The sequence below is a fragment of the Kwoniella botswanensis genome, chromosome 1 (genome assembly GCF_036426115.1).
Source record: "Kwoniella botswanensis chromosome 1, complete sequence".
Classification (NCBI taxonomy): Eukaryota; Fungi; Basidiomycota; class Tremellomycetes; order Tremellales; family Cryptococcaceae; genus Kwoniella; species Kwoniella botswanensis.
The window spans coordinates 8,064,384-8,087,661 of NC_088599.1; the positions used below are offsets into that span (position 1 = coordinate 8,064,384).

The 23,278-nt window shown below is 45.0% G+C and overlaps 8 protein-coding genes across 8 annotated transcripts; 4 read left to right on the forward strand and 4 right to left on the reverse strand.

The window, feature by feature from the left end:
• Positions 1-368: 368 nt before the first annotated feature.
• Positions 369-4,704, forward strand: L199_003042 (uncharacterized protein; the record flags this gene model as incomplete). The annotated part of the gene is made up of 11 exons (XM_064888779.1): positions 369-749; positions 807-1,211; positions 1,295-1,387; positions 1,441-1,615; positions 1,690-2,080; positions 2,175-2,352; positions 2,412-2,520; positions 2,575-2,870; positions 2,930-3,142; positions 3,198-3,561; positions 3,623-4,704. The coding sequence occupies 11 exons, from the start codon at positions 369-371 to the stop codon at positions 4,702-4,704; spliced, it is 3,687 nt and encodes a 1,228-aa protein (XP_064744851.1).
• A 2,860-nt stretch (positions 4,705-7,564) lies between these two features.
• On the forward strand, positions 7,565-8,342 carry L199_003043 (uncharacterized protein; the record flags this gene model as incomplete). Its single annotated transcript, XM_064888780.1, has 3 exons — positions 7,565-7,831; positions 7,998-8,180; positions 8,292-8,342. The coding sequence occupies 3 exons, from the start codon at positions 7,565-7,567 to the stop codon at positions 8,340-8,342; spliced, it is 501 nt and encodes a 166-aa protein (XP_064744852.1).
• A 92-nt stretch (positions 8,343-8,434) lies between these two features.
• On the reverse strand, positions 8,435-10,183 carry L199_003044 (uncharacterized protein; the record flags this gene model as incomplete). The annotated part of the gene is made up of 4 exons (XM_064888781.1): positions 8,435-8,769; positions 8,827-9,233; positions 9,303-9,534; positions 9,628-10,183. 4 exons carry the CDS (start codon positions 10,181-10,183, stop codon positions 8,435-8,437), a joined length of 1,530 nt encoding a protein of 509 aa, XP_064744853.1.
• A 310-nt stretch (positions 10,184-10,493) lies between these two features.
• On the forward strand, positions 10,494-11,674 carry L199_003045 (uncharacterized protein; the record flags this gene model as incomplete). Its single annotated transcript, XM_064888782.1, has 4 exons — positions 10,494-10,587; positions 10,736-11,131; positions 11,260-11,573; positions 11,639-11,674. The coding sequence occupies 4 exons, from the start codon at positions 10,494-10,496 to the stop codon at positions 11,672-11,674; spliced, it is 840 nt and encodes a 279-aa protein (XP_064744854.1).
• Positions 11,675-12,117: 443 nt separating this feature from the next.
• L199_003046 (histone H4) lies at positions 12,118-12,563 on the reverse strand (the record flags this gene model as incomplete). Its single annotated transcript, XM_064888783.1, has 3 exons — positions 12,118-12,185; positions 12,254-12,414; positions 12,481-12,563. 3 exons carry the CDS (start codon positions 12,561-12,563, stop codon positions 12,118-12,120), a joined length of 312 nt encoding a protein of 103 aa, XP_064744855.1.
• A 783-nt stretch (positions 12,564-13,346) lies between these two features.
• Positions 13,347-17,985, reverse strand: L199_003047 (uncharacterized protein; the record flags this gene model as incomplete). The annotated part of the gene is made up of 11 exons (XM_064888784.1): positions 13,347-13,686; positions 13,756-14,397; positions 14,458-14,851; positions 14,916-15,413; positions 15,482-15,719; positions 15,782-16,006; positions 16,067-16,619; positions 16,680-17,225; positions 17,289-17,550; positions 17,612-17,770; positions 17,838-17,985. The coding sequence occupies 11 exons, from the start codon at positions 17,983-17,985 to the stop codon at positions 13,347-13,349; spliced, it is 4,005 nt and encodes a 1,334-aa protein (XP_064744856.1).
• Positions 17,986-18,340: 355 nt separating this feature from the next.
• L199_003048 (uncharacterized protein) lies at positions 18,341-19,282 on the forward strand (the record flags this gene model as incomplete). The annotated part of the gene is made up of 1 exon (XM_064888785.1): positions 18,341-19,282. One exon carries the CDS (start codon positions 18,341-18,343, stop codon positions 19,280-19,282), a length of 942 nt encoding a protein of 313 aa, XP_064744857.1.
• Positions 19,283-19,622: 340 nt separating this feature from the next.
• On the reverse strand, positions 19,623-22,633 carry L199_003049 (uncharacterized protein; the record flags this gene model as incomplete). The annotated part of the gene is made up of 7 exons (XM_064888786.1): positions 19,623-20,355; positions 20,412-20,476; positions 20,543-21,029; positions 21,106-21,325; positions 21,385-21,526; positions 21,585-21,691; positions 21,760-22,633. The coding sequence occupies 7 exons, from the start codon at positions 22,631-22,633 to the stop codon at positions 19,623-19,625; spliced, it is 2,628 nt and encodes an 875-aa protein (XP_064744858.1).
• Between the last annotated feature and the right edge of the window lie 645 nt (positions 22,634-23,278).

Sequence of the window (23,278 nt, forward strand, 5' to 3'; positions counted from 1 at the left end):
GGTGGCAGACAGGTCGCTTATATCTCTCGTAATCGGAGTCTGCTGGAAGAATACAAGTTGCCCGATGAGTGAGTCTCCGTTCGTTTGACTAGGTGAAGTAGCGAGTAGAGAGAGTCTTCCAACGTCGAGCGAGGTCTATGATTGACCCAAAATAACATACGCGTGGGGAGGAGGTCGACGGGATCAAATGGACCTGGTAGTCTGGTTCCGTTGGTGCATGGTGGATGGTGGATGGTGCCCCTCACTCCCCTTTCGAAGGTTTTTTTATTTTTCACTTTCACTTCCACTTGCTGTTTCCAAAAATTACATTGCTGCTTCTTCTTATCCTCGTTACCCTCCATCGCATCGACCCATAACAGGAAAGCAAGATGGCCTCGAATATCTTACCCTTATTCTGGCCATTGGCCAATTCAAGCAAAGATACTCGTCTGACGGCCTCTGCATCCCTTGTATCGAACCTCGAAAATTTCCAACAATCATTCATCTCCAACAAACCCACAGCTATCTCCGATGATGACGAAGACGAAGAGGAGGAAGATGATGATGAAGATGATGACGAATCAGGTATGGAAGTCGATGCATCCGATGGTGAAGACTCTCAAGTGAAGGATAAGGAAAGCGAAAAGCTGGATAAACGATTGAGTAAAGATAATTCGGAAGATGTTGTTTATTGTGTGAAGAGACTGGTTAGGGGTTTAGGTAGTTCAAGAGAAAGTAGTAGACTTGGCTTTGCGGTCACTCTGACAGAGGTAAGTGTCTCACTCCTGGGAGTATGTTGGCAACATGTCGCTGATCACGATCTTTAGTTATTATCCCGTATACAAACCGTCACTGTATCTCAAGTCTTATCCCTCCTCATACGCAATTCCCAGTATTCGAAAAATATGAAAGGATCAGAAGAGAGGGATATGATGTTCGCTCGATTGTTCGGACTAACATCTATTATTCAGTCAAACTCCTTATACTCCCAGGCAGCTTCCAGGGAAGATTTCGAGAGGGTAGTGGACGAATTGGTGAAATTGGGTGAAGCGAAAGCATGGATGAGGGAAAGCGCTTGGTGGACCCTTGTCGGTGCCATCCAAGGCTTACTGGATAGTCAAGTAGAATGGAGGAATCAGGGATTGAAAGATACCGTGGAGAAGGTGTTAAGTGGGAAAGTGTGGAATCAGGAGAAGGTTGCTTTGGTTCTATTGCTGGAGAATAATGTGGAAGTGAGTACAGTTCATACTGTCAGCTCACATGAGTAACATAGACAATATCTGGCTCGATACTGATACATCAAATCCCACAACAGGACATCGACTGGAAATCATACCTCGCACCTACATTCAAGCACACCCCACTCCTCAATTCCCATAACCTCGTGACCCTCGGTCGAGTGCTCAAGGTAAGTCCAGAAATCTGATCACATCGATCGATCAATGCTGATCTTATACACAGGAAGCATCTGCTGAAGATGATGAGAGTGTATCTGCCTCGACAAGTGGAAATTGGAAACCACAATTGCACTTTGTGTGGAATATCATCCTTGATCACTATTTCCCTAAATCCGGCGAAAAACCAGGGAACAATGGGGAAGCACCTTTCCAGGATTTCTTCCGAGTGGTCGTTGATGGTAAGCAGCTGACTGCCTTACCTCACCCTAATCAAACCTCTGATGGAAGCTGATCTTTTTTTTCCAATCATTAGAATCGCTATTTTCCAACACTGCCTCACCACAAAGACGATATTGGGGATTCCAAGTATTTGAGCGATCATTACCATTATTGCCTTCCGACTCGATGCCTCTAATTTTCACTCCTAACTTCATGAGATGTTGGATAAACAACCTTTCGTCTTCTGATCGATACCTCCACAAAGCTGCCCAGCAAATCGCCAAGAAAGTGCAAGAAGTGACTAAAGCGAATAGCCAAGTTGGTTTCACTCTTTTAAGTCAGTTGGTGGGCAAACATGGTAAACAGGATTTCGATAAGGTGACGAAAACGAAGACTGTTGAGACGATTATGGGTAGTCTGAATGTCCAGGGTGTAAGAGATTATGTGAAATACTTGGAGGAAATCGTTGTTAGTGGCGGTGAGAAGTGAGTCTTTGGTCTGCCAAAATCATGGTAACATCTAGACGATCGCCGTACAGTTACCCTCTCGCCCAGATTATGTGCTGATCACCATGTATAGCTTGGACAGTGCAAGAATCGACGAAAGAAGATTATGGGCATTAGATCAGATCCTTGCTTTGTGCAGGAATGGCTCAGTGCCTAAAGATGACGAGTGGATATCTTCGATCATTGACTTCTTGCTGGTCCACGGTTTCTTCTTGATTCGAAAGGCAGACAAGAAAAGTCAAATCACCGCTGTAAGTCTAATGCCGACGATGTGTGTAGGTGTGCAATAGCTGACTGAGGCATCATATAGATCCACACTACACCCAAACCTGCTTTGTCTGAATCTACCGCTGCAGCTTGCCGATCGAGGTTGAGTAGTTGTCTAGTGGAATTAACTACTGCTTCCGTCTCTCAGCGAGGTAAGCTATTTCCTATTTTCGGAGACGAGGCTTGTGCTGATCTTTGTAATTCAGGCTCTGAGGAGACAAAGACTGTCCGACAGCAAGGTTGTGATACCTCCGGCAAGTTATGGCTACGACGTGCTCTCGATACCCTCGCCCTATTGGAGAAAGACAATAAGCACGTGGAACTCACGACCGAAGCGGACGAAGAGATCGTCTCTCTCCGTAAAGCAGCTATAAAGACTCTCTCATCGTTGGAGAAAGTCAAGGAGGATCGAAAAGAAGTTGCTAAAGGCTCGGAGATACTCTTGGCCTTCTTCATCTTACAGACATATGATGAGGTCGAGGACGCATTGGACTTGCTTGAGGTAGGTGGTCCTTCTTCGACGATCTACATGGTTGATATTGATGATCGATCCTCCTGCAGAACGCCAACTCTGCCATCCAGCAACTTTTCGGTCTGCCATTGACCGCTGGGAAAGAGGAAGAGGGAGAGGAGCATCCTCCGATCGATTCGTTACTTGATGTTCTTATCGCCCTTCTCGATAAGGGATCAAACGATCTCAGAAATCTGGCGAATATGGCATTCGGAATGGTTTCTTCCGAGTTCACTGAATCCAGTATGGACCTCTTGGTAGCTGTAAGTTGCAAAATTGAACCGCAAAGTTTTCTAGCTGATGAAAATGCGTTTATAGCAATTGGAGCAAACCGTTGCGGATGCAGCTGCTGAATCCTCCGATGCTGAAGACGAGGACAACGAGGAAGTCTCCGAAAACGAAGACGAAGATGATGAGGACGAAGACGCAGAGGAAGATTCCGACATTGAAGAAGATGATGAGGACGACTTGCCTGATGTCGATCCGGCTTTCAGACAACGAGTTGCAGAAGCCTTGAACGTAGCTGGATTAGGTGTTGACGATACCAACAAGGATGGAGATGATGACGATGAGTCTGACGAGGAGGAGTACATGGATGATGATCAGATGATGAAGGTTGATGAACAGTTGGCGGAAGTGTTCAGACAACAAGCAGCCAGTACGAAGAAAACAGACTTGAAGCGTGAGTGGGGTGTCTGCTTTCTGTTTATGCAGTATTAACAGCTGATGATTCCGCTTTTTAGACCTTCAAATAGAGTCGTTACATTTCAAGAACAGGATACTCGACTTCTTCGATGTATACTCCAAGAAACAATCGTCCAACCCATTAATCCTTTCAGTTGTCATTGCTCTACTGCGATTGGTCAGAGGAGGTGGATCGTCAGAAAGTGAATTAGCCAACAAAGCCGCTGGTATCATTCGATCGAAATTCAACAAACCTAAAGATGTACCTTCTTCAGTTGATCTCTCCAAAGCAATCGTAATATTGAAGGAAATACACGCTATGGCCATCAAAGCGCATTCAGCCGAGTTCTCCAATCTGTGTTCGTCATCTTCTCTATTCGTTGTCAAATCCATCGAATCATCAACATCGACCTCGGATGCTTCAGCCGTAGAAGTATACGGTGAAACATTGAAAGATTTCATGACGCGTAAATCATCTCTGTTACATCCTAATTTCGTACTGGAATTCATCAAGAGATTCCCTTCCAAAGGATTCGAGCTGTCCAACGATATAGTGGAATTTGTCAAACCTGGTAAAGGTGTAAACACCTATAGACAATTACAGGGTTATACGATGTTACAAACTATAACTCAACATCTACCTTCTCTTTCCAAATCCAATACTATCCCTTCGAACAAGATAAAGGAGTTTATCGGTAATGCTACTGAAGCTGTATATGCTACTGTGGAGGATGCCGAGACTGAGGGTGGATGGAACGCAGCGAAATTGAAAGATGTAGTGAAATTCGCTTTGGCTCTCGCACGAACTTCGAAGACACTGGATGTGAAATGGGATATAACCAGGGTAGAGGGATTGAGGGATAAGTTGGTGAATGGCGAGAAGACGAAGGAGATGAAGGGTGTGATTAGTATGTGGAATCAGTTGATATCGATCTTAGGAGGCGGTGGCAACAATGAAAAGAAGAAAGGGAACAATAAGAGGAAGAATGACGAGAAGATGGATGTGGATTCGGAGCTCAATGGGAAGGTAGAAGAGCAGAAGGAGAAGAAAGAGGAACCAAGTAAGAAAAAGAAGAAGGTGGTGGTGGCTGATGGGGAAAAGCAGAAAAAGGTGAAAAAGGCTAAGAAGGCCACCGAATGAACACAATTAGGAGTTCTTGAGGGTTTTATTACCTTGCCTGCTTTTCATCCCTCTTCCATTGTGCATACTCATATTCATCATTTCGTCCTAGTTTCTGGTATTTTGTTCAGACAATGCATTGATTATACATTTATACATGTTCGCTTCCAGAGTGCAATCATCCCTCTCTCCCTCCCTCTTTCTTCCTACACCCTGGTAAACGTGGATTACCCTCCCCTTCGTCACCCTCAGTGCCTGACTACATGTACATATTCCATCAATGATCAAATGAACACAACCTCCCAGTTCAGCACCCTCAGATCAAACCTGTACTCTTCTGAATCTTCCCCTCGTGAATTAATATGACTCGTTCCACGAAGAAATGGTCATAACGATCCATGTGATGGAAATTCTGGGTTGTGCTTCTGGCTTAACAATGACATTATATTAAGGTACATTGCTCGCAAAATATTCGATATTCTTTAAACAATCAAATCTATTTTCTCAACAATACCATCTCTGTCTATCGAATCCAATCAGACTCGAATCATCTCAAATACCCACCGCGACCTTACCAAGTCATATGTGGTACTGGATCCTCCTCGGTCTCTTATTACGGAACTACCAAATTACTTTGCTCTGGTCTTACATCTCGTATCCTCTCAAGATACTATGCTATCCAGCAGTATCCCTGATCACTTCCTTATATCCCTATCGCTCTAGCCGCGACGCTATCAATGAACTCTGGGGTATACTTTACTATACTGTACTTACTTTACTTCACTCGAAACAAAATTAAATTGTCATAGAAAAATCTAAAACCTCAATACTATACTTCGCTGGACCAGCATATTTCCCTTACGGTTATCGATTAACGATTTACATCTATTCAATCAGCCAATAGCCTCGACATTATCGATCATCAACCAATTCGGCGAATGCCATTGATCAATTTTACATCAAGTTTTCTGGCGTCAACTGAAACAGGTTCAAACCAGGTATACGGCACGATCGACGGAAGACGAGAACATCCACCAATGCAACATATACTAATCACCCTGGCCGACCCCCCCAGCATATTTCACTGCACCGTTATGACGGCTTCATGACCATTCGTGAGTAACGGTATATCCCATCCCCTTCTTCCTTCCCGTATCAGCTGATTACACGCCCGACAAAACCAGTACAAATCGTCTTTGCCGACCTTCACAAACCTCTTGGTATATTCTACCCCTGCATCGCGCATCGAATCAAGGCTACATCTAGAAATCGCCCGAGCACGATACTGTCTACTCTCATCACCCTGCTTGATAGGACATGACTAGCCCAAAAATCGAAATGGTATCAAACTAAACTCGGTCCACCATCAATTATGCCACAGGCACCATCACAATCCCACATCGATCGATTTGAACGGATCAAGATCATATAAAAGCAAAGAATGCAATCAAGTCATATACAGCAAAACTCTCATCTTACGATCTGGCCCACCTCCGAATTCCCCCGGTTCACAATCAAGTACAGCATCTCCCCGCCAACTTTCGACCGAAAAAATGACAGAACTCCCCTCCCCCCCATCCCACGAATTCGACGTATACCCAACAGACTGAGCAAGGATAAGTCAAGCCATGTAGACTCATGCTACAGCTAGCACCATACAAACATAGTTTAGCGATATCCTTTTCGAAACAGCACCAGATCTGTCTTTTTTGAAGAATATATATGTTATGGGGAATTTGCGTTTTTATCCCAAAAAGACCAAATCTTCTATAGTACAGCGGTTAGTATATCCGCCTTTCATGTAAGCCCGATGGGTGTACTAGATTTCGCGGGAGATCGGGGTTCGATTCCCCGTGGGAGAACTTTTTTTTTTAATAGTTTTTGTTGCTGACATCGAACCCTTTTCGTGTTTTGTCGTTTGGATTCTAGCGTTTTGAGATGGGTTGGACAACGGGCAAAAAGAAATTCTCCCACGGGGAATCGAACCCCGATCTCCCGCGAAATCTAGTACACCCATCGGGCTTACATGAAAGGCGGATATACTAACCGCTGTACTATAGAAGATTGGTATCTTGTGGATTTTTCCAAACCGAAGTTTTGGCATAAATATATACCTTGTTTTAGGGGCTTTACGCGATGTGATTCTCTTCGGACGTCAGTTTTGTGTCAGGTGTCAGGAAGGGATGACAGAAGAAGTATCCGAGCTCTTCTCAGCGCTGATAAACAGTCTAGCATGCTCAGTTGTATCGTGTGTGCGATGAACTGAACTGGAAGTTACTGACTGACGGGTAATAATATTCTCGGAGTTAAATCTTGTCGTTCTGTGATGATGATCTCGAAGGCATGGTAGTCCCATGAGTGGATGGAGCCAGTCCAATGCAGGTTCATGCTTTATAGACTTCTGATTTGATCAGAGTCCAACAATCTGTTGCATCGCTTGCGTCTCGATTTTCTCCTTGCTTCGTCTCTCCGCTTCCCCTCCTTGTATTCCCGTTTTGGTCCTGGGTCTCGACCAGATTTCTTGCTTCCTCATCTGATAAGGAGTCAAAGGATCTTGGATAATCAGTTAACTCAATCTAATGAGATCCTTCAAATAGGAGGTAATTAATGATGTGATCTTTCTTTGGGGGATTAAAGGATACATTCCAGATTTGATTTCGAGAAAGTCAGCGAACCGAGGTCAACAAAGATATGTGTAAAGATTGATAGGTTGGTTGTAGAGCGTGTATACATATATATATGCTGTGCTGTATCACCGATGAGGACATCTGGAATTGCATTCATCAACTCATAGTCAACCAAATAGCTTGAGATTTCACAACTGTATTACAGGCTGGCCCTGAATATCACATACCGTACAGATATCAAACACCAAAGCAATATGTTTCTCTCCACCTTCACTTCGCTCTTCCCCCTGATCCTACTCCCCTCGGTCCTAGCTGTGTTGGAGGGAAGCGTGAAGGTCAATTTCCCTTCTACCACATCTGCCACTCAAACCACCGAACTGGGTGATATACCAGAAGAAGGAAGTACGCGAACTATCACATTTAGCGATGTAAACGATAAGAAAAGCTTTTATTGGTATGGACCTACTTGGGTAGAAGAGGGGAGACCTCAATCGGAAGAGAGAAGAAGTTGGAAGCAGGAAGTGAGTCAATTTTATTCTCTACATTGTGATCTCTTCATCAAGAAAAGGGAAGATGTTGAACTGTGATAGGAATTGTCGCATTTACTGTAACTAATAAGCAAACGCTAACCTCGACTTATTCTTGTTTGTTTATTTATTCATTATCTGCATCGTGTTCTATTGATAGTGCCAAGTATGGGCCAATGAAGGGTTCAACAAAGACATTGAATTTACACTTCGAACTCAATCAGCTGGACTGGTTGGTCCCAAAGATCAAGGTGGTCATATCAAATGTACGTTGATAAATTGTTTGATCCCTGATGGGAAGGGGGAATGCGAAGGTGAATGGGTAGTTCCAGTGGTTGATTCTGTAAGTTATCATATAAACACTCTGTTGCTTTAAGTTTTTAGTTCCTGCGAAGAACGGCTGATTATTCTGCCGTCTTCTTGACCAGACTGTTTAGTCTTTCATGATGTTTAGTCATCTACAAGAACGTCAGATAAGGAGGATATTGTTCAAGGGAGAAAGTGATGTTATGGATTCGTAGCTTATGATGTATGATGTAGACGAGAGGGATCGCACGATCAGTAATATCGTACATAAATCACAAAATTCTACAATGATTACATATCCTCCTCTATACCCATCTCTTCCTCCTCCGTTATATCCTTCTCAAAGAACCCTTTCCCACCTTCCCCCATCACCGCGTGATAAGCCAATTCACCCTGCTTGGCTTCCCAATCGAGTCCTTCCGTAATTAGCTCGCTGCCTGCATATGGCTTCAACACTATGATCTTGTCCGATACTGAAACTGGGATAGAGGTTGAGGATGGCCGGGAGGACACATAGCATGCTGAAAATACTGGGTCTTGTGTGATCTTGGAAAGGTACGGTTGCAGTATGTCTGAAGGAGAAGTGGTGAACGTAGGAGGGATAGAGGTAGATAGGTATATTATATCTGCAATATCAACACGTCAGCCACTCTCCTATAAATGCGTGAAGATGTTAGACTTACATTGACCTGGAGGACAACTTCCTGTCCCTTCCCCATTCACATAACATCGCACTACACCGCCATTCTCAGCTGGGAAAACAACCAAGGAGGTATCATCATTCTCCACCTGTTCTTGTCCCTCCTCTGCTGACTCTTGACTAGAAATGGGTTTCCGCCGTAATGCTTCTGGCAGAGTTTTCGTGATTGCTATACAATGCGCAGTGTGATGTTCCTCTAACGAATGTTCTGACGACGGAGTATCAAAGAGTGTCGGTGGGACATGGTTGGGAGACGAGATCAGGTGACTCGCAGTGACCGGCCTAGGATGAGATGGGATGTCCAGTGTCACTCCTTCGGGAGTTTCAGATATCGATGTGGGTCTGGCAGATGGACCGAGGATATAAGTCCCTCCGAAGACTGCACATGCTCTATAAATCAGTTGAAAGTTGTGTCAGCTTCGATGTGGAACGATGATAGGTCTCGACTAGTTGACTTACCTACAGAACCCCTGGGCGATCTCGCCCGCACCTCCGTACTGACCTACTAAGAAAGCGTTGTTCCCATACCTCCCTATAGACTTTAGGTATCTTCTCGTCCTTATCAACGCAGGTAAGGTAGGTTCACTAGGTGACGAGCAATGTGATATTGCGTATATGATGGATTCGGATAATGGGGTAGGGAGGGAGAATGATTCTTGCAGGAATTGAATGAGAGGCTGGGTTTCTCTGCCTGCGAAGGTGAATTAGTAAACATATCGATTTGAAGGGATGTAATTCTCATGAGAAAAGGAGTTATACCGTGATGATCAGAACTTCTACTCACCTTTCAATATCTCGCTCTCCTCAAATTCAGAAGCAGCAAACAACAAAAACTTCATTAATTTCCTTTTATCCATCAACGAAATAGTCTTATCCTTGAATATCTCTTCTTTACTTCCCGGTACTTTCTTGAATTCCCCTTCGGACGTATGGAGTGATATCGAGTCGAGGGCTCTGAACGACACGTATTTACTTACATCTGAAGATATCAACGTATCTATCAGATCGCCCCTCGAGGGTAATATAGCCGGAAATAGTGATAAGGCATATCGTCTTTTGTCATTCTGCAGTCCCTCATCTAGCGGTGTAGTTGACGTCGAGCCGTACTTTACTTTCCAGCTTGATCTTGAGCTTGAGGCCGAAGAAGATTGGGAGTTTGACCATTCGACCAGTTCGTCGAGAGTGAGAGAAGCCTGTTCACCACCGTAATACTCATTCGGATCGAGATGTAACACGCTTTTACCTGCTTTCGCTAATGAGGCAGCTGCTATACTCTCTGCCAAGCCTGTTCCTATCACGATGACATCGTAGTGGTCCAGTTCGAGCTCTGGGTTTGACATCGTGTTGCTCGAGTTGGGGTTATCCTATCTATGCATGTATAGCTGTAGAGCACGGGTTCATTTTCATAAATCATCGTCCACTAGAACTTCATGTCATGTTCACCGTGACTTTTAAACGCGTAATAACCAGTATTTAAACGACCCTCCCGCTTACACCCTCGCATCCACGTCGAGCGTTTGAATGATGATGTTCCTTTCTTTGGGCAACTAAATGAATTGCATTAGAACACTCTTAGCCATACATATATACCCTCAAACCACTCGCTCAACAGGCTAGACCCCAGAACCGATCAAAAACGAGCTGAGCAGCATGGCGACCTCACTCGTCGTTCCCCTCGCCTATATCTCGGTGATGATAACGGCTTTGGCTATATTCTCGAGGGTTTACAGAAAACGACGAGCAGGTGGGTGTCCCGGGATCGTGCATATCTACATCCCGGGCCATGTACTTGATTCTGAATGTCTATGGCCTATTCCTGCGCTTTTGTTTTTGGATTTTTGCCCCTACTTACCATGATCTTCCAAGCTGACCACTTACTTTACCCCGCTTAGCCGAGAAAACATCCTTCGAACCATGGTTCCCCCACCACCCGTCTCGCGAAGTATATATCTCCCTTCTCTCCTCCTCTCAGGACATACCGGATTCCCTACTCAAGTCAGCTTTACTCGTACGAGCCATCACGGATGTCAAGCGAATATGGAGATTGAGGGATGACAAGACCGCTTTGACGCAATTGCACCAACGAGGTCTGATAGGTGACGATACGATGTCGAGGTTCAACGCAGCTGAGAAGGAGCTAGAAGCTGAGATCGTAGATGTGGTCTCAGAGGCTAATACGTTCAGACAAGGTTGGGGTCAGATGATCTTTGCTACTGCCACTGAGATGGCTCAGGCTGAGAAGACTAGAGAGACGGTGATGAATATCCCGAAGATCAAGGCTGTGGAGGGTGAGTGATGTTCCTTCACCAATTGGAGCTTATGGTATATTCCAAAAGGGAAAAACTCAGGCGGAAGCGGTTTAGCGGATATCTCTACCGTTTCATTCATGCTGATACTGACGTATCAAATCTCACAGAAAAACGCATAGCTCTCCGAAACAAGTACCTTCCCGGATCAGTCCCAGCACCACTCATTCAACAGGTCTCTGCGACCCAAGCCCAGGCTATGGCTCAAGCGGCAGCAGCTGGATCAGGTAGTAACACCTCCTCACCGTCAACGACCAACGCCAGCGGTAAAGTCGCTACGCCTCATAACGTCCCTTCTCCTTCTTTAGTTTCCGAGGAAACGGTAGGCGGAGTAGCCAGTACCGACTCGTCTAAGAATGGCTCGCCAGCGTTGGGCAGTGGTAGCGGTAGTGGAGGGAACAGTAATGCCAGCACACCTTCCAAAGTGAGTTCGAGTCAACTTGCCGCTACCATGTAAGACAATAGCTGATTGGTGTGATACTGCGGCAGTCTACGCCTGGAAAGAAGAAGAAGAATAAGAAGTAATGTGGTGTCCTATGAGATGACGTGGAGATATGATATGTCTTTATGCATTTGATTTTCGTATCAACGTGACCTATGTCAATGGAAAGTAGGACTGCAGGACCAGGTGATCACGATACCAAGTCAGATATGTGTACCATACATACCATACCAGCTTGCAGCGGCATAGAGTGTATGAACTGCCAACTCTTTCGTGATCATGTGACCTGACATTGGTCTGATCAACCTGTGCAACCGCTCTGAATGCTATCATAATGCACCCAAACAACCAATCAGAAATGGCACAGGAATGGCATCGGTCAACCACTACAGTATTATATATACTATATGTTCCCGGCGAATGATATAAAATAAAAGTAAATATCGAAAACGAACATCCTCTTTCTCAGACCGATGAGATTAACTCCAACAAGTGATCCTCCAATAAGAATATATGTTTAAGATGTTTAAGCACCGAAACCGTAAAGGGTTCGACCTTGTCTCTTAAGAGCGTAGACGACATCGAGGGAGGTGACTAAATAGTTCATTCCAAACAATTAGCATCAAGCCTTTGATATAGCAGGAAGGCAGCGAGCAACTCACCAGTCTTTCTCTTGGCGTGTTCAGTGTAAGTGACTGAATCTCTGATGACGTTCTCGAGGAAGATCTTGAGGACACCTCGGGTCTCTTCGTAGATCAAACCGGAGATTCGCTTGACACCACCTCGTCTAGCGAGACGTCTGATAGCGGGCTTGGTGATACCTCTAAACAATACGATCCACATTATCAGTGAAAGATCTTTAGGAGATTGTATAAGATGTATAACTTACTGGATGTTATCTCTCAAAACCTTTCTGTGTCTCTTGGCACCACCTTTACCTAAACCTTTACCACCTTTTCCTCGACCGGACATTGTATATAAGTTGTTTGTTTGGGGGGTTTGGGGTTAAAAAGAAAGAGAGAGAGTTTGTTGAAACTTGATGGATGAAGGAAGAGGGAAAAGAGAGGAGATGAAAGGAACAGATGAGATATATATGTGAGAATGGGATGCAAAGTGTTTACGTGTGTGGATGACGATGTGATGGGCGAGTGGGTAAAGGTGGCAAAACAAACAACAATTAAAAACACTCCGATGGGGTGATTCGGCGTTATACCTTGCACGGAGATCACTGATCTACCGGCGATATCGAGATTCCCTTGTGATACGATCACGTGACTTGTGTGATTCGAGTGGGTGAGTAGGAATGTGGCGCACTTTGTTTTGATCTTTCGCCCAAGCGCTACGGGTATAGGTACATACATTGGCACTCACCTGCATCAGGAATACAGAATGCAAATGCATACTGATGAGTAAAGCAAGTCGTGAGGTCATCGGCATCTGTGTAGTATACTAATATCTACTTGCTCCGATCAACATGCACATGGTCTCCAAAAGTGACTAAATTTGATCGAGGCCTTGGAAGCTCATTATGCCATGTCATCTTTCTCATCCTCAGCTGGTCATAACGATCGTCTCGATCCCTCATGAGCGAAATTTAATCGGTACACGAAAATAGCATGTAGACGTGTGATAATGAGCATCACTGCATATGACAGCACAAAAAACATCTATGTTCCAATTCACTGCATCTGTAGCACAATGAACCTGACTTGAATCGTCCAGTATATATGACTATGCATACGCAATGAAAATCCTTCACAACCCTCTTGTCTCCAATACCTGTTCATCCCCGACTCTACTCCAAGATCGTCTAGCTATCCATTGTCCTTCTTCCTGCTGGAGTTCACCAAGTTCAGTCCTCAATTCCCATCCTCCCAAACCCGTAAGACAAGGCTCGCATATCCATATATCAACTTTCACTCTTTCTTTTCCACTAGGTGCTATAGTCCCTTTACGAACTAACGAGCCTATATACTGAGGTGTGGACATATCATCGTTGTTCAGCGAAGAGGGTTGGGGTAAATTCAGTATGTATCGTATAGGAAGTAGAGGTGATTGATTCGAGATTTCAAAGATGATTGGCAATTTCTTAGGACTGTTATTTCACATCACATATTCATCAATATACGTCTTATCTTGCATATGATATGGGAAAATGACTTACCCATTCTTCCTGAAATCATGAGTTACCTTCCCTCTATTTGCATCAGGGACCCTAACCCTTACTTTCACCGGATCATCCTCTCTTGAGAGTATCCCATCCAACACACTGGTCATTAACAATCTACGCAACCGAGATGTTTCCTCGTACATCGTTCTCTGGGATTTACTTCCGGAGATTATCAGTTGATTGATCTCTTCTCGCAGAGTCTCTACCAGAGAGAACGAAGGTGAAGGGTTCAATGAGTGGATATACGCGGATCCCTTTCTAGCTTGTACTTCTGAACTTGACGTCGAAGGCATGATAGAGTAGTTTACTATCAGATCCAGATGCAGCGGTTCAACCAGTTGAAATAACTTGTTGAAGTAGGTTGGAGGTATAGTTGGGAAATGAGCTGATAGATGCTCCAGCCTATTCGATCGTCTATGTATGAGGTAAGATTGTGATTGATCACTTGTCAGAGACTTGTTGCTGAACGAGATATCACTCTGTAAGGACGTTGAGACCTCTTCGATAGGTTGTCCTTTCACTAAGTTACCTAGGGCCTCGATGACATTGGTCTGACGTAGATCATGCTGATGTGACGAGTCATACTTAATGGATAGTAAGGATCGTAATGTCTGATTCGGATGTAGTATTTCGCAACTGTATTGTATTCTGAGTAAGCTTACATCGCCGTACAAGTTCAATGACTGGTGAGCTTACCTCCGGTAAGAGTCGACTATCCAAGCGGGACTGATTCCATCAATACTATCGATCGTCACCACCTCGCTCGACTGGTTCGTGATCTCCAACACTATCACATACTCCTGCACTTCAACTCCTGTCGATCTGATCTGAGCATTGAGCCTTAGAAGAGGTCGGACTACCACATGGTGGTAGACAGGAGTAGCAGAAGTAGTCGTCGTGTCATCGTCGGGATTGGAGAACAGGATCAGACCTAATAAGTCAATGGGTCCCGTCTTTGTAGCCGTGAAAATGATTGTAATTTCGCGTTCTTCTCCTGGGGGTATATCTTCGTCATATAGCGGTTGTATCGCATTGCTCTGTATTATATTGGGTATATTGTTATGAGGGGTATCTTGATGCTTGGTATCAACTTCAAGAACATCCACTCGTCAGCTGACGACATTCATGGGGTCAGATTCAGAGCCAGAGCTCACCTTTACGCCGTATACTTCCATATTCATTCCATATCATCCCCAGGCCACTAATCTTCAATTTCCCTCTATTCTTCAACCTCACTTTCCCCTCAACTTCTTCACCCTCGTACAACATTTCCGGTATACCTTCCAATTCAACGTATAATCCCGCTTGCGAAGGTGTAATCGACACTGTCAGACTCTGATCTTCCGCATAAGTAGGATTGATCCGCTGTGCTTTAGTAGCATGCAACCGTTTACCTTTCCTTATCAATGATTGTTTACAAGGGAAGAATTCGTGGAACAAGAATGTAACATTGGACAATTTGATTATAGATAGTGATGCAGAAAGGGGTGTGACGGATATCGAGAGTATGCGAGTCTCATAAGGATCAAGTGTGATCTCCGGTATAGACTGGATATCGATGTTCTCCGGCGTGTCGAAAGCGACGGTGACCTCTTTGAGGATCAGAGGAGCGTTCAGAGGATTGGTAGCGGAAAGTTCAACCTGGAATGTCTCTTTATCATGGAAAATATCAGCTTTTACCACTTTCAGGCTTGTGAGATACCAAAAAGTATCAACTGACCATCGACCCCCACTACGATCCGCTTTTCATCAGGTAACAGAGTCATAGGTTTCTTCCCTTTTCTATCCCATGTATTCAAGGCTTGACTTTCCAGTTCTACCCATCGTTCCCTCGTCGACCCTGACGTAGAAGCTTCGGCAGGAGGTACGATACGAGTTTTCTGAATATCGAAGATCGGTGTTGGTAATTGAAGCTTCTCTGATGATTCTGCGAGTAAGTCCGGGCGAGAAGCGAGTTGCTAATTTTCCATGTCTCAGCGAAAGAAAAACGCAAAAGATTTCGCAATATAGGGTGGCTCACCTCGTACGCCTGAGCCATATCCTGTAACGGACCAGCCTGTGATCCAGGTACACCGGTATCTTCTCTTCTCAATAGCCTCAGGAAATGCTCCACGGCAACATCACTTTCACCTAGAGTGTACGCCTGTCTACCTAGGGAATATTCTATCCTATCTTGGGCTGATGTCCAAGGTGAATCGCGGTATATCTGCGAAGCACGTTCGAGACATCGTCGAGAGTATGTTTTCTGTTTCACGATCAGTATGAGCTGAGCCCATAAATAAAGACGTTAATTTGGGCAACTCACCAAACCTGCCGTTTCGTATCTTCTCGCAGCCAATACCAAATGGAAAGCTCGTCTTCGCTTTCCCTTCTGACTTTTGCCCCCTTTTACATCTGCCGCGGCAGCCTCCTCAATCATTACTGCACTTGGAACTTCATCCGATTCACCCGATCCTTTCACCAAACAGTATCCTACTGATCTCCATTCACCGATCGCTTTCCAAGCCTCATAGTACAGAACCGTTATCCGCAGTGCATCCAGTTGGATTTGCGTTATAGGTGAATGTTGATGGTAGGCCGCAACAGCTTGTTCCAACCATGAGGTTATCTCTGTATGCTGTAGGTTCGTGAATGATACCGGTTTGGTAGGTGGTGAAGAGGGTAAGAAGAATGGATGAGATAACAACAAACATAAACCGTACATCTCCGTTGCACCTGCCGCATAACGCCATGCTCGATCTTGAGCGAAATCTTTCCGTAACGAATCGTATACGCTTCCAGCAAATTTATAATCTCGAAGCATGAAGGCAAAATCTGCTAATCGTCGAGATAGAGCTTCGACCGCGCTGGTGGGGTAGCTGAAGTGATCATCAGTCGTGTAGCTTGGACTGTATGACAGTGGTTGGGGGTGAACTCACTATCCCTTCACGGTGTTATACCCAGTAGGTGTAGTCCCAGGTGCAGGGCTGTTAGGTCTACTACCGAAGAATTTCCTTCCCGCACCGAACAATCTACCTGTGATACCTCTCCTATTCGCATGATACACTTCATTCCATTCCCTCACTCTAGCTTCCATCCACGGAACCAAACTTTGAACTACCAGTTCTCTCACTAACGCTGCTAATCTCTGAGTATCCTCTGCGGTCAACTTCGCACCGTACAATTTCCTACGAACGGGACGCGAAGGTGAAAAGGGCGTATCGGATACGGCTGATTCGCCAAGTGAGGCAGAAGCCGCGGCCATGGGTGAGAGTGTCAGGGAAGATAGGGCCGAAGCATATACCTGGGAAAGGGCAGAGGGGTTGGATTGTTCAGGTGTGAATGGACGAGGGAGTGGGATGGAAGGATGGGTAGCTACGTCTGGTGACATTGGTGGTTCTCGATGTTCGATCTGAGAATTTATCACTAACAAGGTCGAATGAGGTCCATAGGCTTTCTTGACGTTTGCTAGTAGTTCGTGAGCACTATAAACAACAAGATTAAGCTGGTCAGCCACTGATGACTACGGACTTTCGCAAGCAGCTTACGGAGCCATATCATCCCCCATCGTATTCACATCGTGCACTACCACATAGAACCTCAGTACCGTATTGCCGTCCATCCATGGTACGTTCTGAATAGCAGAGGTACTGGATTGCGCATGCAGCTTGTTCAGTGTTCCAAGGGGATCTGGAGTAGCTGTAGATACGGCAAAGAGAATTCCAACAGGGTGGTTGAATGTTTCATGACTGGCTAGAGGCCTCGAGGAAAGGAGTAATGACCGAGTAATGGCATAATGCTGTTCTTCATCTGTGATTCATATGGTTTTATCAGCTTTGATCTGAGCTTGAGAGATTATTTACTAGCTCACCTGGCTTCTTAGCACCCACGAAGCTACTAATGAGATCTACGGTGACATCCGGACTAGGTGCTGATAAAGCTGGATTGGTATATACCGATTCGAACGATACGAAGCGAACAGGAAATGTTGGATGTATTGTTGGTGAGAGGGTTGTCGATAGAATAGACACTATATTATATGATGTGACTCGAGATTAGGATTGTATACTTACGCGAATATTACACAAAAAGCTCACCTCTCTCGGTACCCCCTTCCCAAGGTCTCAAGAGCTCCTCCAACCCTCTACATCCATTTGCCTCGCACGACTGAACGACATCCTGTGAAGTGAGGACCGCTATACGAGGAGAGAGCGACTGTACAATGGACAGTGGGGGTGATGGCATGTTGGTAGCCCCCTGACGCGGGCAGAATCAACGGGGTGATGTTGATGGTGATTATGCCCTACGATGTTATGATTTCATCTGTATCAACTCAACGACAACATGGACATGCATATGCATAACGTCAATCGCAAGGCATAGGACCAAAGAGCCACCGAGCGCGACGAGGTGTTGTCGCTGGTTAGGCTCACCTGAGATCACTGAGAACGCATGCCTATCTGTGAGCCCCGCATCAACCCGTTTTTTCACAACCGAAAATCTCAAATTGATTTTAGGATGCTCTCGACTTCTTCACCTTCGAGATAGATCAATCCGAATATCTCTCAACTACCTTCAGCACCCCCACAGGTCCAATACCATGTTCTCAACACCTCTAAGATCACTCGCCTCTTCGGCATCTCGAATACCAGCCCTAAAACGAGCGTCTATACCTCCATCTTCTCGATACGCATCTTCATCCTCCTCTTCCAAATCATCCAAACCATCCACTCAGACTTCCCCTTTACCGAAAGATGACTGGACACTCCCTCACATCCATGTCGGTCCTACCCACCCCTCCCGTTACTCTCAACACTACCACAACACCCTATCATCCGATCTAATGTATATGACCTATTCCCACCGACTCGCTCAGAAACCACCTAAACCCGAACCTGTCCAACCTCCTCAAACGGCCTATGAGGCCAATAGACCCAGACCACCTATCATGCGTGGTAACCGAGCCTTACGAACCAAAACCACTCAGATCGATGTGGATAACGTACCGAAATTGGAGTCAGTTATAATTCACACGATGGTCAAAGAGGCTATAGCGAATAAATCAACTTTATTATCTGCCATTATGGCTTTACGGGCCATATCTGGTGAAACACCCAATGGAGGTGGAAAGAAGGGATCATCAGGTGTAGAAGTGATAGTAGCCAAGAAATCAGCTGCAGCATGGAAACTTAGAGCTGGAATGCCAGTTTCGGTTAAAGTTGAATTGAAAGGAGACGCCATGTACGACTTCATCCAATCTCTTGTGGACTTTGTCCTACCCCGATTGAGAGATTTCCCAGGTATACCACTCCCTCCTTCTTCGACTCCTAAGAATTCGCCCGCAAGTTTGACGGGAATAGTATCGTTCGGATTCAACCCTACCACCATGTCTTTCTTCCCTCAAATCGAATCGAATACCGACGCATACCCTAGATTACACGGTTTCCATGTATACTTTAAGACTAGTTTGAGGGGAGAGAATGCCCACGAACATGCTAGAACGCTGGTTAGTGGATTTAGGATACCGTTCCATAGGAGGTAAGGAGAGGATCGGATGGATGGATGGATGGAGGAACTGTTTAGCAAAGTGAAGAGGCTGGATGGGTTAGAAAAGGACCATGGAAGGCATAGGAAAGGGATATCTATAGTGTAGTATGGGAGGGGTAGAAGTTGAGCACATAGTGCTGGGTGCTGAAAGGATGATAGGCTTGGTTGGATCGATTTCTGCTCAACATGGTGGACACAGCATTCGTAGACGAGATATAGGAAAGTCAACCATGACTACCAAACATGCATAGACTTAAGATATACCTAAATTACATTTTTTCCTTACTTTCTCACCTTCTTCCTTATCTCTGACACGATTAACGTCAAGAATCAGTTTAAAATTCAATTTCCCACATTTTCTTGCCATTCTTTTCAACCTCCTTCGCACCCTGGACCTTTCGTTCATCTCCAGCAGGCAAGATGACTTGTACCTTATTACCCCACAAAGTCTTGAACTCATTCTTTTCAAATCTAACTTTGACATCAACGGAATCTTTATCACCTTTATAGTTGACTTTGATGATAGTTTTCTTGGGTTTCGCTGAAATACCATCATCTTCAATCCATTGTCCCTCGTATTCCTTTTTGGGATTGGTCGACGGGAAGATCTTGATTCCCCTCCAATCATCTAATCCTACTACTCCACCATCACTCTCAAGTTCCACATCAACTCCATCAATTGTCGTCCTTCCTGGACCCTTGGTCTCAGTGACAGTGGCATAATCTTTTCCAACTGGGATTACACTTCCTTCTCTGGCAAATAAGCCGAAATGTTCAAGGGGAGTAGCGATGGTAGCCTTGGTTCCGGCGAGGTATCGTCGGTGGGGAGCATGCAAATCGAAATATACATGATCGTCATCTTTTGACGATTTAGGGAAATATACCTCTCTGGTCAATTGTCCTTCGAAGAGTGCCGGAACGACTAAGATATTGCCTACGCCTAACCACGCGTCGAATCCTTCGAGGATTTCTTGAGTGTATAAGTCGGGATCAGAAGCAAAGTCGCCGTAGCCTAACCAGGCTGTTGTAGGTATAGCTTCTTCGTGAGAGAGCCACATCAAATGATTGCTAATTATTGGTACCATCAGCGAGTATCTCATACAATCGTCAGAATGGACACTCACAAGAATGGTAGATATTCGTATCTCCATCTGATAGCATCTCTGACGATAGGTAACATTTCAGGATACTAATCAAAGCATCAAACCTTGTTAGCGACTGAACATACCAAGAATCACAAACAAACCCCACTTACCATCCAAGGCGTGTTGGTAGCAGCCGCACCACTAGGATCATCCTTGTTAGGTTTATAACTATGTATGCAAAACCTCGAGTGGGTCACACCAAGTTGTACCCATCTGACGAACATCTCGGGTGTAGGTAACGGTCCAGCAAAACCTCCTATATCCGATCCGTAAGACTGCATCAAAGACATTCCAGCATTTATTTGTATCGCCTGAGATCCTCTGAGACAATGCCACGAAGTCCAATTATCCCCTGACCAAGTCGAATTGGCATATTTGAATGTTCCAACATTACCTGATCGAGTTAACACGTAAGTACGTCTTTCGGGGTTGGCTTTTTCAAGTTCGGTATGAGAGACATAGTTCATTAGTTCGGTGTTGATCATTCGACCTAGTAGTCCGACACTGCCTTTCCCTTGGATAGGAGAGGCGATCTCGTGTGGGAATTGGGTGGAGGAGAGGAAGTCGTCATCGTGTAGGTAATATTCGTTATTATCGCTATGAGGTGCAAACACCATTAGCAAAAGGATGTTCTACAATATATTGGAAATATGGCGGAGACTTCATTACTCACTCCCACATCCCATCACATCCAGCTTCGATGAGACTTCTTACACCCTCAGCCCACCATTTTCGTCCTTCTTCGCTGATCATATCTACCCAGCTTCCTTTTTCGTTATCACCTACACCAGAAGACCAAATTCGAGTAACTACCGGTTCATCAATCGCTGGGTCCCTGAACAATGCATCTCCAGATTCGAGTCTCTTGTAGTGAGGATGGGTCTGCAGGGCGTCTACACAGTCTGTCAGCCAAGTAACGATGCCATTCGATGAACGTGCGAGGAAAGCTTACATGGTTTGATATTCGGTACCACCTTTATACCATTTTTATGGAAATGAGCGACCATCCCTTTGAAGTCGGGATATCGTTTCTTGTTCATAGTGAACACATATCGATTACCCGTCTTTTCATCGGCCGTGTAACCTGACGACAGCTACGTGAGATATCATCAGCTCCATGTAACCCATTTCATTCGGGAAGTATTGACTCACGTGCATTGCTGAACAAGGGATGTCATGCTTCTTACATAGATCAGGCCAAGTTGAGAGTAGATCTTGGGCAATTGGATGATCACTCTCTCCAAGACCCATACCGGAAGCTAGCCCACATCACTCAAAATCAGTACATACTTTTTACGCTTTTCAGAAGAAGGAAAGGATGACTCACCCAGATATCCTAGCCAATCTCTTCCGACCAGCCTAGGTTTACCCACCAGCTCCGCAAAAGTCCTCACTACCTCTTTGACACCTTTCCCAACCAGCACGTATTCCTCTAATCCTCCATAATCCTGAGTATAAGTCTTGAATTGACCCCATGGGTCATCATGTAAACTGTGTATATCCCAAACACCGCTCGAGTTGGTAGGATGGTAGATCGCATAAGTCGATTGTACCTCCTCATGACCTTCTTTTGCTTTTGGTGTAGAGATTAAGTAAGGTGTATGTTTGTACAATGGATCGGTACTGTAGGCGTCATAATTGGCAGAATCGGATCCGTGCATTGTAAAACTTCGATTGGACAGATCTAACGGTGCTGCCTTCTCACCCAATCCCAAGTGAAGGTTATCAGCCTCGATCCACCAATGTCTCATCACTCCCTTTTCCGTCAGAGCATAAGATCGGTTGTTCAGATCACCCAAAAGTCTTCTCTTCTCATTACCGATATATTCGTATGATACCAATGTGATATGTTCTTTCCATGAGATCTCTAATACCCTCTTTCTATTCGATCCGTCCAACTCGTCTGGTCCATTTTGGGAGGGGAAATCAAAGGTAGCTTTGTACTCTTCGAGAGCAGTGAGCTTGAATGAATGAGGTTTGTAAGGTAAGATGACATTGTCGTGAGGTGGTCTAGGTCGATCTGGTCCAGTCAAAAGTACCCTGTATACATTGGGTAAAGGGAAAGATAGAGTGTAGACAAAGTTTTTGTATCGACCTTTATCGGTGGGTGTTCGAAGTTCGAATGATTCGAGGGAAGAGCCCACTTTGAGTGAAGGAGAGGGAAGGGAGAAACCGTATAATTCTCTTTCGACAATTGGCATGGTGGTGATAGCTTCTTCTGTCTGTTGAGGTTACTTTACATATGGCGATGTATTTGAAGGTATATGATATAACATATGTATGGTCTTCAGCTCTGACAGAACTTGGCATGGGGTCTGTCCACCGGTTCGAACATCCGAATCGGACTGGGTACCGCATAACTTCATGAGCCTCCAGCAGGTCATCTGCCGACATACAGCACAACAACGTTTGTGTCAAGTCTTGTTGTTGTAGATCTCGCTCTACGGTCCGACAGGCACCGGTCAAATCGGGACCGGAAGTATCCAACATGAGTGATTCCATCACAATTTGCGTCTCATGGATGGTCCGATGATCGGACAGAGTACTAGCCCACAGAGACGATGCAAGTAACCTGAAGACGATCAAGTCTACACTCACTATGGGTTGATGCAAGCAAATAACTTGACTGTTCATTTCTTATGAATTCGTTCGTTGGCTTTGCGAAGTGCCAGCCAAGGGCGGAAAGAAAGACTGGGATTGTGTGTGTCAGAGCATTCTTCTCATTACACCGCTATCCCGGCTGCTAAAGGATGCTTCTTCCCTCGCAGTGCTATACATAAACATCATCGAGGCCACCTCTGCCTGCTGCATGATCAAGCCAGGCTTGTAGGGACTAGCATATGTAT